We start from the raw sequence: 15,672 nt of genomic DNA, 5'->3' as shown, positions 1-15,672 counted from the left end.
ATGACCTTATACAGTGTAAGGCCTGTTTCTTTAAAAAATATTCAAATACTTTATTAAGTAGGCTTTTACTGACATGGTGATGAGGTCTCCATGGCATTTAGTTCTGCAGTTAAAACATAAATGTAAATATTTATTTTAAGTGTATTATTAACATATAATGAAAGAAAGAAAATGAATATCCAAAATTTAATCATTTTCTTAAACATTTTATGTAAGCATATTAAAAACATTAGGGAAACTACTCTACAATAGAAAGGCCAATCTGCTCCTTTTTGTCCTCCTGTAGTTAAGTGACTGCAGAAGCTTGACAGCAGGCAAGTGATGGGAAATAGCAATCCTTTTAACTAACATGATTTCAAGTTAGAACTTTTCAAAGAAAATAGTGAAAGGAGCACAGACAGTCTGATGGACAATTTTTGGGTTTACTAGCATACTGTGGAATTGGTGGGGGGGGGGCTGCCTTTTCAGTACAGAGCAAATCAACCATCACAATCAGTTTTAAGACATACTGCTGTATTTTTTCAAGGCTGAAACTGTGCTGTGGGGAACCCTTTGCAATTCCTTAGGCTAGTGGTCTTAACCAACATCACCAAAAGGCAAATTAAATCAATCTAGCTGTTCCCTTAACATTGCAATTCTGTTGTGGTCATAATTTGTTTGTTTCAATTTCAAACTTTTCCCTTTGTTGTCATTTACCTCTTGCTGTGGATCATAAGAAAAGCTGAATTGAAACGACATAGTATCTATTTCAATTCTTAATGATAGTGCAGCTCTCCCTCCCCCTTTTATTTTATTCACCTCAAGCAGAAAAAACAAAAAAACAAACAAACAACAAATACACCAAAAACCAAGTTTTCTTTCGTCAACTGCTGTTTGGTATAGATCCACTAGATGTCGTGATAGACCTACTTTTTGTTACCATTGATGATTATGCACCAGTGAAGCAGAGGAGTGGTAACATTGGAGAGACAATGGTCACAAAAAGAGAGGTAATCAGCAGAGAAGGAGCCTTTATTCCGGTTTACCCTACTTGACAAATTAACAGTGTTGCGTAGTGTCCAGATGACTTCTTCCAAAGTTGTAATTGAGAATAGTTGACTCCTGCGGAGTTTTCAAACGTGGCATGAGTACCACGACATCCAGATTATTGAAGCTGCACAGAAGATCCCCCTTTCTTTCTGCTGATTGCCATATTCAATTAACATTTATGGTGGTTTAATGGGAAACTGTGTGTGTCTGGCTGCACAATCTTTACTCATTCCATCATGTCTTAATATGTTCAGCAACCATTATCTCTAATATGCCATCTTGTTCTATGTGCAATGTGTGGGTGTATTTAAAATATTTACTTCCCTCTTCTCTTCGGTGTGGATGCAAAATGATTGTGTTAACAGGAATGAAGGAAGAGTAATAAGCATGTTGCCTTACAAACTGTGTTTCTCTGATATGTGATTGCTCATGTAATGATTAATGAAAAACTTCATAGCAAATCAGTCTGACAAGTTTGTTCACAGATTTAAGACTGTTTCCTGCATGTTAACAAAATGAATTATATAATGATGCATGGTCTCCAGAGTAACTGATAGCGATAATTAAAAACAGTCCCTGAAATGCATTGGATCTTAAAATATGCCTTGTTCCCGTTCCATTATTGAGCTTAATAATATAAATTCTTGTTGAAGAAAATGGTTCTTATTTGTTATCCTCTCCTGTTTACCCCTTCCCCGATGTCTGATTCTATTACTGCATTTTGACAAAATACAGCTTGGATGAAAATGAATACCAGGGACTGTTACTAACCAAAATCAAAACAGATAAAACTGGTGGTTACTTTGGTTTTACTACAGCATTTGATTAGTAGAAATGTTTCCTTGAGAAGCAAAAAGAGCTATTTTTTTTAAAAAAAGTAGTAATGTTTGGACAAAGATCATCTTGCTGACCAAATAAATATTTGATCTGGTTCCTCCAGCACCTTTTATGGAGTTGGGAAGAAAAAGAAATGTGGGAAGGGAGAGGTGGAAACTGCTCTATACTTTGAACTATTTTGGTAGTCTGAACAGCTACCTATCAAAAGCTGTACTAGAACCCCAGTTATTTTATAAATCAAGCACTGGAATATGATCTATGGTGTGCTGATGAAGCCTGATGTTGCATGTTGACATATCTGAACAGCTGCAAGGTAACTCAAAGAGAATGCTAAGAGCACATGCCACATGAAATGCAAGTGAAGGTTTAGAGGAACGGAGTCACTGCTAAAGAAATCACTCATTCATCTCCCTCAGTGCCTGTTTTCCCACAACCATAATGTTTTCCCTTGCTTGACAAATATACTGTGTACAGCAAGTCATAGAGGCCTTAGAACAGGGCTTGACCCATTTGGGGTGATTTATATCCTCTTTTCTTGGTGAAAAAAAAAGCCAATGGGAAATGTTTTAAATTATCATGAAATTATGATTACATCTATGTAAGATTACAAGCTAATTTTATTTATTTATTTTACTTTTTGGCCACATCTGCTCTTTAAGGTTTGTGTTTTTTTGGCTGCCAGCAATCTGTTTCAATGTCACTAAAATTAAATTAGTCCATGCTAAGCCATTACCAATAAATATGGTCCAGTGCCACATGGGAAACAATTGTAAGATGCCCTTTTGTTTCACTTTCATGCATTACTTGAAAAGTATTTTAAAAGAATTGAACAAATTAGGCTTTTGCAAAGACAACATGTTTGAAAAGATTAAATCTGAAGTGACTTCAAATTTGATAGCTGTCAATTTACATTAAGCTCCGTCAGTATGACTAAAAATGTCTTGATCCTTTTTGATGGCTTTTCAGCTTGCTCTCTTGTGGTGGTTGCAGGACTGAAGTGTATTGATATGTACCAAAGAGAGAGGAGGATGAGGATAATGATTGTTTCATCATGTTCCACTGGACCCATATTTAGTGTGCTGCGGTGATGCCTTACATGTGAACTGCCTTAAATGTTGAACGTTTTTGCTGTTAGTTGCAGCATCTCTTACAGGGACAGAATTTGATATTCATTCAAATTTGTCTTTTTTCCTAAAAGATTTATACTCATTAAATGGAATTATGATCTTCTTGGACATTGTTTAATTCTGAGAAAAAGAAAAAAAATATTGTCAAGGCTCAATGTAGCTAAAGAAGCAGCCTAGACTGAAATAATTTTCATAATTGGCACCACCCCCCTCCAGTTTTCCCCCCTGGATTGTTATAGTGTCAGCAAGGGGGTGGAGAGTCTTTTCAATTTTCTGCCTTTATTTGATTCTTTTTATTTTCCCTTTGTTCAAAACAATAATTTGTCCTGCTTCACCCCTAAATAGAATATAAAGAACCATTTATCTTTCATTTTACATTTGATGTACAACCAGAGTGTGACTGATAATCAGAATGATTTTCTTTTTTTCTGGGTCAAGACTGTCATAAACTAAGGCCTGTATCTTAAATCCCTTAAATGACCTTCCAGCTGCATTGTTATCTCTAACCTTTCCATTAACCTGCTGCTCTTCCTCTCCTCCCATCCAACCCATGGTTATAGCCAAGATGTCCATCTACAAGAGAATCAAACTGGCATGTTGTTTTGATTGCGGACGCTCTGAGCGTGACTGCTCTTGCATGTCAGGCAGTGTGCATAGTAACATGGACACCCTTGAGAGAGCCTTCCCACTTTCTTCTGTCTCTGTTAATGATTGCTCCACCAGTTTACGTGCCTGTAAGTTTTAACACCAGCACATGCTGTTCCATGTCTGTAGTGTCTGTGGTATCATCCCTGTCCTGTGTCGTACATCGTGGTTCTATTGTTTTGGGGATTTTTGTTTAAGCAAATTGGGTTGGCACATCCTTCCACTGCGCTATAATTTCTTTAATTTATATAGTTCTGTATTTATATATTTTGTAAGGGACTTCTTAAAAATGCAGTATTTTTATTAATTGTTGCTGTTCCAGGTGCTTGTGATCTTTTCAGAAGGGGAAAAAAAACCAACATTTTGGCTACACATTTGGGGTTTCTGATGTTTTGTTTCAAATCATATGTGCAGTATATTGGCTGTTAAATGCTTTCTTAGCAGGTGTAGTAAAAGAAGCAGGTGGACAATAGACTAGATAAAGTTTCAATTGAAGTTTACGACACATTTGGAATCATTTTGACCTGTGCACAACCTGAAAATCCTGTCTAACATGAAGGACCCTCTGCAAATGACCCATTTTTTTATTTTGGCCAAGTAGCATAGTTTGGCTATGTATATTTAGCTTTGCTGGCATCGTTATGGAGTTGGTAGAAGTGATAAACAATGTTTCCACTAGATAATTCTGCCTCAAAGTATATTAACTGTCACCTTGTGAGATGGATATATATATATATATATATATATATATATTTTCAACGAGCAAGGGACCCCATAGCTAATATTGTTTTTCATATTGGTTGTCTCTGTGTGTGTCAGGGAGTAACACTAAAGTCCCCAATAATGAATACGTCATCTCTGCAACTAATATAACTTTGTTCTGACAAGGAATTGCTGGCATGGCATTGATTACTCCTAAGTAACCAGATTATGAGTTCAGTTGATCTGTTCTAGTCAGGACTGAAATAGGATTGGGACCATAATGTTCTAGTGTAGCAAAAGTTGGGAAACATGTCAGAAGTGGCACAAGAAGGATCTGGAGCTAGCAGATGCCATTTTATGATCTGGAGCTACCAGTCTATGTTCTGTCATGGAAATGTGAATCTGCCTTATACCTTAGATTCCTTTAGCCAGGCATTAGCTGCTGAGATTTATCAAAAGCTTCATAGGTTCTTTGGCTAAGAGGTCCTTCATATTCTTGCTACCTGAAATTGACTCTGTAGCCTTCTGTATATAAAAAATGAATGGTATTACTGAGATATACCCACTTACGATGGCAAATCTTGACCTTTTTGCTTGACCCTAGTTCCATATTTGTCTTGTCCAAGGTTCAGTAGTTTTGAAGTAATAGTCCCTCAAGTTGGCACAGTGTCCTTAACACTGTGACAACAGCACAAGACATGTTGTTTCAACAACTGTGAGCTCTTCTTCGAGGTTGCCATAGACCCATCTTGGGAATTGTAGCCTTTGACAAAATAAAATTCTCAGATATAACTGTCAGATTGATAAGTTTTTCTTAATTCTCTGGGTGGTGGTGCATGCCTACACCTGGTGGAAAAGTTATTCATGCAAAACATAAATTTGGCATAATTATTTTGGTCTAAAGCAAATCTGGAGTTGTGTCCAGCATCTTAGAGGAACAAGTGGTATTAGGTCACCTGAAGTTGATGTGTAATAAGTCAGTGAGTTCCTTAGATATCCAGGGCTGTACACATGCTCCACTCTATCCAGCCTATGTTGACAGGAACAGAAACCTATTTCTGTAATTATTCCCCATGAATGAGGAGTTTCTATCAAATTTATTAACAGAGTCCTATCTTTTGTCACTGAGATAACAAAAACTACAATGAGGTGAAGAAACAAAGAGTGTGGAGGTCAGTTTGGATCCACCCATTACTGGCTCTTGTTCTGCCTACTGCCAGAGGCAGCTTGGGATGGTTGACTTCTAAGAGAATACAGGTCTTGACAGAAAATTATTCCCTATTCCACCCCTCTATTACAAACAAAAACCTTTTACAAACAAAAACCTATTACAAACAAAAACTAAGAATTTTTTTTACTCTCTCATCTTGGAATATACCAGTTCCTTGGTTGCATTTCAGATAATTCATGCTTTCGTTCACAGCTCTTCTCTCATGTAGCAGAACTCAGGAAAGATGGTTAGTCCAAATATTTATGGTATAGCCTCTTTTTGAAAGCTGTTTGTAGCATAAATATTGATTTGGTTTCATCTGCAGATCAAGATCTTGAATTACCTTATTGTGCAGTTTTTGCAGTTTATTGGGAATATGTGTTTTAAAATACAACACCATTACATTTTTTTCCTCTGGGCAAATATCAACTCATACACAAGCTGACATGATTAATTGGATTATCTCAAGAGGGGCTACATTCTGGATGCATCTCTATTGTCCAATTGATTTTTTTTCTATGAAAAGATAGGTTGTGGTTGGCTTTTCACTTTCTAAAAGTGTCATACCTACGTGCCCATAATTTCCTGAAACAATGTTTCACTCCAAATTGGTACCATTCTGGGGAAGGTAACAGGCAGGCAGGCAAAGAGCCATTGACCACTGTTCTCTGCCTATGAATTACTTATGATTATACAGGGTTAGTCAAAATGAATAGGCCAATATTATTGCCTTAAACCATCTTATTGTCCTATTCATTTTGACTAACCCTGTATTATCTCTTCCTAGCAGGCAGTTGCCTTTGCTTCTCTCACCTCAGTTTTTCAGAAATTTTAGTTAACCAGTGAAAGATAGGATGAGCAGAGATAAAGATTAAACTAATGGTGAAAGTTTGCCATTACTGACTGCTTCCCTCCTTTTTTGCATCTGCTTGTTGCTTTTTTCCTCTGTTTTTAGGGTATCCATCAGAATTCTTACCAGAAAGAGCTTAACTAACACTTGGTTACTTTTCATATGTGTGTGATGGATCACCAGGATCTTGGAAAATAAATCTCTCAATTAAGAATAAAATTAGTGGGTTAAAGCACTGAGCTGCTAAACTTGCTGACCGAAAGGTCGCAGGTTCGAATCCAGGGAATGGGGTGAGCTTCTGCTGTCAGCCCTCAGCTTCTGCAACCTAGCAGTTTGAAAACATGCATATGTGAGTAGATCAATAGGTACCATTCCGGCGGGAAGGTAATGGTGCTCCATGCAGTCATGCCGGCCATATGACCTTGGAGGTGTCTACAGACAATGCCGGCTCTTCGGCTTAGAAATTGAGATGAGCACCAACCCCCAGAGTCGGACATGATTGGACTTAATGTCAGGGAAAAACCTTTACCTTTACCTAATAAAGAAATACATAAATCACTTTGTTCTGATTTTGCTAAAATGAGGCTCCCAGTTCATTGAAACTTGGCACCAAAATGTTGAAAAAGTCTAGATCAGTGGTTCTCAACCTGGGGTCCCCAGATGTTTTTGGCCTTCAGCTCCCAAAAATCCTAACAGATGGTAAACTGGCTGGGATTTCTAAGCCAAAAACATCTGGGGACCCCAGGTTGAGAACTACTGGTCTAGATGGACTTCTTTGAGAAGGACATGTCATAAACAGAAAGCATATCTGTTCCGCAAACTCTGCTTAGTAAACTCTGCCTGAGTGCCTTGTAATGAATTATCTTTCCTCACCTATACCCAGCTCCTCATTAGGATGTTTATAAGTTCATAGCAGGTTATATATACATACTCATATGTATCTGCCAGTATCGCTTTTCATTTTTAGTACTAACTGTGGAAACTGGGAAGGAACATTCTATTTTGGATTTCATGATCTCTTCCACCAAATAAGCAAGTTGCTTGTGACATCATTCTCTCTTCTGCCAAGTAATGCCTTTGAAAACCATGTTAACCACACATTATCATTCAGACATAAAGGTGGTATTGTTGGTTTGGGAGGTACTTTGCATTCTTTACTTGCCTTTTACTTGCTATTCATCATCATGTCATCACAGTAAAACAAATTTCATTCACTGTGTGAGATCCCTCACCTTTGATGGTCAGGAAGAAACAATTCACACATCAATATCAATCTGTGTCCTTTGTAAAGCAATGCTAGCTGATTAATCCTGGAGGTGTCTCCAGTTGTAATATCTCTATCTCCATATTCACTCACACATCCTTGAAATCCCACTGGCAGGGCTTCAATAGAAATCAGTGTTTTCCTTCTCGTGAAAAGAGGCCAGACAATGCCCATCTTGACAAGGGCTGGTTAGTTCAAAGAGGAGTGGTGAGAGTTGGCTTTTCATTAAATATGAGCATATGTGAAATGTGGTATACTTGACAATTAGAAATGGCGGCAGTAAGGCCCTGGAATCAAAGTGAGGTCAGATGGGTGGATCAGATTACCTCTCTTACATTCTTCAGTTGTTCTGAAAATCATTTTGAATTAGTGTCAGCAGAACCATGATTGCTTTTGCCCTTTTTCTTTCATGCTAAGACTGTATTGTTTCCCAAGACACTCATTAAAGGTCATTATACTATTACAGGGTTGGCTTTGGTCACACACCCCTCCCTCCACCCCATGAATTCTGTGTGTGCCTCTGAGATCTCTTAATGTGCCTTTCATCTCCTCTCTTTCTCTCTCCCTCTCCTCTATCATTTGCTTCTCTTTGTTTTTTCCCTATTTTTGAACATAATGTTGTTGTTGTTGCTGAAATAACTGAATTCTGTTTTTTTAAAAAGCCATATCACATTAGCCACCATTCTGTGAGAAATTCCCCAACATAGCTCCATTGCAATGAATGGGAACTGTGCAAGAGAACTCCTCGTCTTCAGCTACCATCCTCTTTAATGGGGATTGCTTCGATATACTTTGACTCTTATTTGATTTATTCATTTAAACATGTTACTTTCCTATCTCCCCACAGCTGAAGACATGAGGTTTATGAAACGTGCACATCATGTAAAGCTAAAGGTTGTTACTCTGGGTGAAAATATCAAGATGCCCAGATCTGCTATGGATCTGTTAGGATGTTATATAGTCCACAAAGCTGGTGCTTCCAGGCTATATCATTTTTTACTTTGAAGGAAGTGTTTAAAGGAATTTTTGATTCTCCTCCAACCTTTAAACAATCTTTTCTCCACCATCAAATCACATTCCCCACATCTCATTTGTTTCAGATACTTTTTCTATGTAGCACGGTATTGTTTAAAATGAAAAGCAGCAGTGGTGGCAGGACAATATGAGGTACAGAACTGCCTGAATGGTCCATGGGCTACATTATGCCCACCCCATTTATATAGGAATGTTTAAAGCAGACTTGCAAAAAAAGAGGGGAAAAATTAAGAGCAACTTGCCTGTTCTGATAATTACATGCATTATTATGTTTAATGTTGATTATGACATAATTCTGGTGCCTGGCACATAGCATTCCTGTGCAATTACCAGAGATCCCCTTTATACTGATAGGTGTAAACAATCACAGGGACTATTTCTAGTGGGTTCTCCATGAGCCATTTAACATCCCTTCTGCCTGTTAGAATAAGTGAAAGAGGGTGACAGCTGCAATTTCATGCAACAACCAAATTTCACTGCTGTTGTATTAAGGATATTGGCTTTGTATGAATGATCTTGTCCTTGTCCCTGTGTGGATGACACCGTAACACAGTTGAGCTGCTAGGTAGAAACATATTTTTTCTAAAAATTGAGAGGCTGGTGGTCACTCAGCAAGGTAAAAGGATATGAAAACATTTGAGCTATCTTGAAAAGTGCTGAAAAGATTTCCAAAATAGTATGACTACGTTATCACACCAGGCCTTTAAACTGGGCAGCCCACATTTCTGCCAACAGCAGAACTCTGGGAAATGTAGTTTAGGAAGGTGAGGACCTCTGTAGCTGATAATTCAAAAGGGCCCGCCCTAAACTAATAATATAATGATAATCTAACAAAACTAACAAAAGCAGTTTTGTTAGTTTAAAAAATATAATGATAATATATACCTCACCACCATCTCCCCAAAGGGGCTTGGGATGTCTTACATGTGGGACAAATGTCCTTAGAAAAGCAAAGCAATCCATAAAATAAAACACATTAAAATAGGAGCATCATAAAATACATTCTTTTGAAAGGTTCTATGTATTTTTATATTTTATTCTATTTGTATTCTTTTTTAAGGGTGGAGATACAAGGGAGGAAAGGGAGGGAGGACTTGAGGATAGGATTGTTTTAGTGTTTTTTTCAGGTGTTTTATTTTTGTGTCCATATATTGTATTTTAATTGGGGGGATTTACAGTGTATCTTTTTGAAAACAAATCTGGACAGAATAATAACACTAGGAAAGTTTAGACAAAAATAAGCAGGAGAAATGGTTGAAGATGGTGATGTGCAAATGTCAAGAAAGAAAACTGAGATGACTCCTAACTGTTCAGGAAAATCTTATAAGAAGCTATGAAAAAAATATAATCAGATAGTCGTGTTTTCCTAATTCAGGTTTTATCAGATAACCAACTTGGAAAATTAGCATTATGTTGGCCTGATATTACCTTAATGAGTATAATGTAAAAAAGAAAATTCATGCAAGTTCAGAGAATAAAAATCATATTAAATCAAACCTGTAGATAGACAAATCATGAAGTATATGTTGCACAAATACCTGACCTTTGGAAAGAAAGCCGATGGGACCTCAACCTCTTTCTTGCTGAAATAGAAGCTTAGGGAGCAGTGTGTCAGCTGTTGACATGGCATTACATGGATATTGCAGAGATGTTAAAGTTATAGTAAAAAGATAAGTAATGAAAATGCTTAGGCTTAGTTTCTTCTCAAAACATACAAAAACGATTCCTTCTTATTCTGTGACATTTTGTCGTACCCTGTTAGCTATCAGTTGGTTGCATTTCCCTTGAAGCAAAGTCTTGTATGTGTGTCTATTTGAACAAAAGTCACACTGTCGTTAGTAGGACTTACTCTCTAGTAAATATGTATTAGATGGTTGGCCTTTAAGATTTTCAGCCTTGTCTGAGATTCTGCAAATCCATCTCTTCCTTACCGTTTCAGCACAAGGGGAGAGGCAAAGCAGAAAGAAAGCTGAGATGGGACTTGGGACTTGTGACTTTTATAAAGGAGAGTGCTTCTTGGTTGTCCTATTCTCTTAATATCAATAATAATTATTTCAATTTCCCATGAATAAAAGGCTGTTAGGAAAGAAATAAAATTACCAGTCAGTAGACAAATCTGACATCCCTTCTCCTGTTCGCATTTTTGATAGTAATTATTGAACCTTAAATTAGACCTAGATTGTCAACATTCCTACTTTGGAAAAATACCTTGCCAGCAATTCTATAATTTAACATTTTTATAAGCATTTTGTATCGACAAGCTTCCTTTCAGTATCCCTTATTTTCATTTTATATTGGAAAATATGGTTTGACTGAAGGAAAGGAGGGGAGGGTATGTGTAATACTCTCATCTAGTAATCCAGTAGTTTTGACTTTGGTTGACATACCAATGGGATTTTGTCTGGGATCTACATGTTGCTTTATTAGTTAACCCTCTGACCTGAATGCCATTTCTTCTCAAGTATGTGCATTTTTACGATCCTATTACAAACTGCTAGCAGCATTAAGGGCCACCCGCAAGGCTCAAGCAACAGCTTGGTTGATGTGTACCTAACGTTTAGGCATCACTTTCATCACCATAATAAAAGAATATCATGCCATTAAAGAAATGAGCAAGAGGTCCTGACTTCAGAATAAATTACTGTCAGTATGAAAGAGTAATTCAACTATGTGATCACCTATCTGCTCTTCTACAGTATGAAAAATGTGTTGTTGTTTATATCAGTAAATTAAAAAAGTCTCTGACCTGAACAATTTACAGTCTGAGAAATGGTATGAAGCCTGTTGTAAGAATTTTCCCTGTCACAGTTGTGGCAACAGCAGCAAAAATAGTAGATTGTGTATGCTTGGGGAAAGTTATATTCTTTATTTCTCTTGAAATCAATCACTTGTCTTTCAGAGGAAGAAATAACACAGAGAATATTTCTGAAACAACAGCAAAATTTTGAATTTGTTTTCCTTTTTTAACTGCTGTGGTTGATTGAGTTGTAAAGATTAGCTATACATAAGGTTGTTCTAGTTACTTTTCACCCCATTTAAAATACCTTCTATATAGTTCCAGAAGTTCCCAGTGGCGCAATGGGTTAAACCCTTGTGCCAGCAGGGCTGCTGACTGAAAGGTCAGCATTTCGAATCCGGGGATCAGGTGAGTTCCCTTCTATCAGTTTCAGGTTCTCATGCAGGGATATGAGAGAAGTCTTCCACAGGAAGGTAAAACATCCAGGCACCCCCTGGGCAACATCCTTGCAGATGGCCAATTCTCTCACACCAGAAGTGACTTGTAGTTTCTCAAGTCATTCCTGACATTATATATATGTATCTCTCTGTGTGTGTATCCCAAATTTTTATTTTTTATCTTTAGTCATTGTGTATGTATTTCAGGTGTATAATTGGGCACACATTCTTGTGTTGATAACAGATTCAAAGAAAGGATATTGCGGGAATGCAAGTAGTCAGGGGACAGAACTGCCACCCAGCTGCATTTTGTTGTCCAATCAAAGAACAAATATGTGTTTTGATTGATTATTACAATTAGTAGAACGTATGAGTAAGGAAAACGTTTTGTTGAAGGTCAAAGTGGGCTGGCTGGCTCAGGTTGTTGATGTTGGCAGAAAGATATTTTGATGGTTTGTGATGCCTGTAGTTCTGGGAATATATGTAGCTGTTTCAGCGCAAGATGCAAATGCTCCTAAGTTTTATAGCAAATCTTTCTAAGAGTTGGTTGCAAAGTGAGGAGCACGGAAGAAGCAAAGAGAAGTCTTTTTGAGAAATCCCTTTAGGCCTTTATTTTGGGTAGTGTTTCTTACCAGGGTCACAGGAAAGTGACTAGTGAATGGATTGCCTTGATGGGGACAGGCTAAGGGGGGGAAAGCTGTCTTCAGCCCGTGGAGCAAGTTTCAGAGAGGGCCTTATGCAAGGTGACATGGAAATTATGTTTGCATTTTTATTTCCTGAGTGTGGCTGGTTGTCATGAAACTCACCCTGACAGTTTCTTACCACCAGGCAGCAGATTCTCCCTGTTACCTCCTCGGTGTAGGACAGATGCTAGCCAGTTAGCTCTCCGTCTCTCCTTCTCCTGAGCTATCTCAAGCGACAGATGCCAGGACTAGCTCGGTTTCCTCTTGAACGTTTCTGTCGTAGCCCTGCCTTGAGCCCAAATTCTGACCTTTACTTATATGAAATAAAGTACTTATGAACAAGCAGAGCCCTGATCCAAAGCAGGCTTAGAGCAAATGTCAAGCCAGACTTCTGCCTCTTTCTTCCACCTGCATTAGGGAACCTAGATTAGACCTTAGAGTAGAGCGTTGGACTGCCTTAGGCTTTACAGGTCTGGAGAGACATCACTTATTAACAAAGAGTTATTAAAATTTTATCCATTTTTACAACACAATATAAATGCTTCCTGTGAATCTACATTGTGTTCATTATCATTTAAAACGTTAATTAAGTCAAAGTTACATTTAATTTAGTCCTAAATGTGCCTTTGGGAGGAAGCTTTTAGAAACAGCTGCAAGATTGAGAAAGTACATCAAGTGTTCAGGGAAGCTCCATGCACCAGTTTTAGGACAGATTCCTCCCCCTTCTCCTTCACTCTAAATTGAATACCGTTTGGCATCTGAAACTATTTTCTAGTGATACGATCCAGCATTGCTGCAAATTAGCAACAGACTAATAATTGCTGGATTTACTGCCCCTCATATCCATAAGGATGGGAGGCATTGTAAATAGTTTTAATAAATAAAAATAATAGTAATTCTTGGGAGAATACTGAAATAGCAATACAAAGCGCTTGTTTGAAATTGGCAGTTATGAGAAACCGGGGTGCATTAAACTGCTAAAGTAGTTTGTATGAGTGACATTTCATTTACAGAAGTGCTTTCTAGGGTGCATTCTGTTACCCACTGTTTTCCTGGCAAGCCATCCCAGCCTGAGTCATAGTGTTGTGAACAATAGCAGTATATCTGACGTATTCAAATCTCAAAAACCACTGTATCTACAAGATACTGAATCAACAGTTGTGCTCATTCTCTTGTCTGTAATGGACACGTCATCTTCATTGAAGAAAGTAGCAAAATACATTTTCCAGATAATTTCATTTTGGAAAAAAAAACTTTGCTTTTTTATTGTCATTGATAAACTTAGTTTTGAGAAAGTGTATTACAAATCCTACATTATTTCCATGAAGTTTTAATTTCTAATTGTAATATAAACCATGATAATGGAAGGCAGAAATAAAATGCGAATGATGGGACTATATCTCCAGGTCAGTTTTTACAGCATCATCCTTAATTTTCTAAATTCAAATTATTTGATATTGCCATTATAGTCTGTTGAAATATTTTACCATTGCCATTATTGTTGGTAATGCAACTGCTCAAAAACTTGAGTACAGCTGCAAAAATTATATACAGGCAGTCCCCAAGTTTGGCTTGCAAATGGCTCATAGTTAAGAATGGGAGTGAGACAACAGGAAGTGATAGAAATCTACCCCTCGGAAGGGAAATTTACTCCTGAAAGAGATCATGGGGAAAAGCTGTCTCAACTGAAGCTTTATCACCAATATCTGTTTCCACAACAAGCCTTTTTTCAAAATCCAGTTATCACAGGAACAGAAAGTGAGGTGAAATCTTATGTACATAGGCACAGACATCAAAATAAACACAATGGTTGTTAACTCTCCCCTGTGCTATACATGGTGTTTCACTAAAAATGTACTTGTTCCATCTTACATATACATTCAACTTAAGAACAAATCTACATAATCTATCTTGTTCATAACTTGGGGACTGTCTGTAATGTTAAAAGTTTAAGAAATTGGTTATTTCTCTATTAAACCAAATTGCATGTTGTTATAACCTTGCAGCATTTTTTTTCTAAATGCTGGAAATCAAGATGCTAGCAGTACACACTGGAACTGTTTCTTCCATGTCCTATTTGTGTGCCGTTGGTTCCATACCCTTTTTGTGTGCTTCCTGAAGGCCTCTGGTTGGTCACTGTTAAGAAAAACATGTTGTACTGAATGACCTTTGTTCATAAACAAGTCGCTCCTTATATTTTTATAATTTGTGCCATGGTAGAAATCTGAAGGGATCTAACAATTGATAGCCATTCGCATGACATCAAGATATATACTTGACATATACTTCCATATCAATAACACTACAGAGGTTTTGCTTTTAAATAAAACTTCTCTCAAAAGAAGTCAACTTGCTACCTAGTGATATTTGTACTATAAGCAAAAGCCTTTTCTTCCCTCATCTAGAACCCTTTACCTGGGACAGGACAAAGACTTATGTTGTATTGATCTTCTGTATTTCGCTCTCTGAAACTTTTCAAAATTGTCATTTGTGCCTTCTTGGTTGTTCAGAGAACATTTCTTTGAAGCTGAGTCAATAAAAAGACATCATAAGTTCCTCAAAGCTGGCTTGAGGAAATGCCCGAGAACTCCTCCTGGCTTTAAGTCAGCCTCAAGGCTAAAGTCTTACATATTCCTCCAGAGAATGTCCAAAAACTTAACATCTTGTCCAAGAGGAATTCAAAAATCTCTTAGTACATTACACAGTAGTTTCTTTGCTGTCTTCAGAATACAAGTCAGTGGCTTTTGCTGTCACTGCTGTCCTATTCCTCTATCTCAAAGCTCAATTCAAAAGAAGACACTGTTCTTTATATTCCTTTTGAGATTATTTCATAGTAGGAATTCATTATCATCCCAGGATCCATTTCTTCCAAGGACCACTCTTTATAAGATATGGGACATCAGTGTTTTCCCCTCCATTTAAAGCAGCAGTGATTGACAAGATGGTTAATCACTGCCCCACAGTTTGTTTTGTAACAAAGATATTCAAGTACTCTCATTCTTATGTTGTTCCCAACTTGCAACACATAACACAGGCTATTTTTCAGATAAAACCTATAATACTTGTGCAAGAGAGAACATTTCTGAAGGTGCTGTTTCTTTCATCCATAAATAATG

General features: G+C 37.4%; 1 protein-coding gene across 22 annotated transcripts in view; it reads left to right on the top strand.

The window, feature by feature from the left end:
- Positions 1-15,672, top strand: part of KCNMA1 (potassium calcium-activated channel subfamily M alpha 1) — a 571,036-nt gene that overhangs the window by 443,196 nt on the left and 112,168 nt on the right. For 12 of the 22 annotated variants that reach the window (XM_060769087.2, XM_060769090.2, XM_060769088.2 and 9 more), the window contains one exon: positions 3,554-3,727. The exons of the other annotated variants lie outside the window; for them this stretch is intronic. In XM_060769087.2, coding sequence (XP_060625070.1) covers positions 3,554-3,727 — 174 coding nt within the window. The remainder of the gene's footprint in view (positions 1-3,553; positions 3,728-15,672) is intronic. 22 annotated transcript variants of the gene reach the window in all.

Source organism: Anolis sagrei, chromosome 3 (genome assembly GCF_037176765.1).
Source record: "Anolis sagrei isolate rAnoSag1 chromosome 3, rAnoSag1.mat, whole genome shotgun sequence".
Lineage (NCBI taxonomy): Eukaryota > Metazoa > Chordata > Lepidosauria > Squamata > Dactyloidae > Anolis > Anolis sagrei.
Note: the sequence above shows the minus strand (reverse complement) of the source record. Positions and strands in the feature narration are given on the sequence as shown.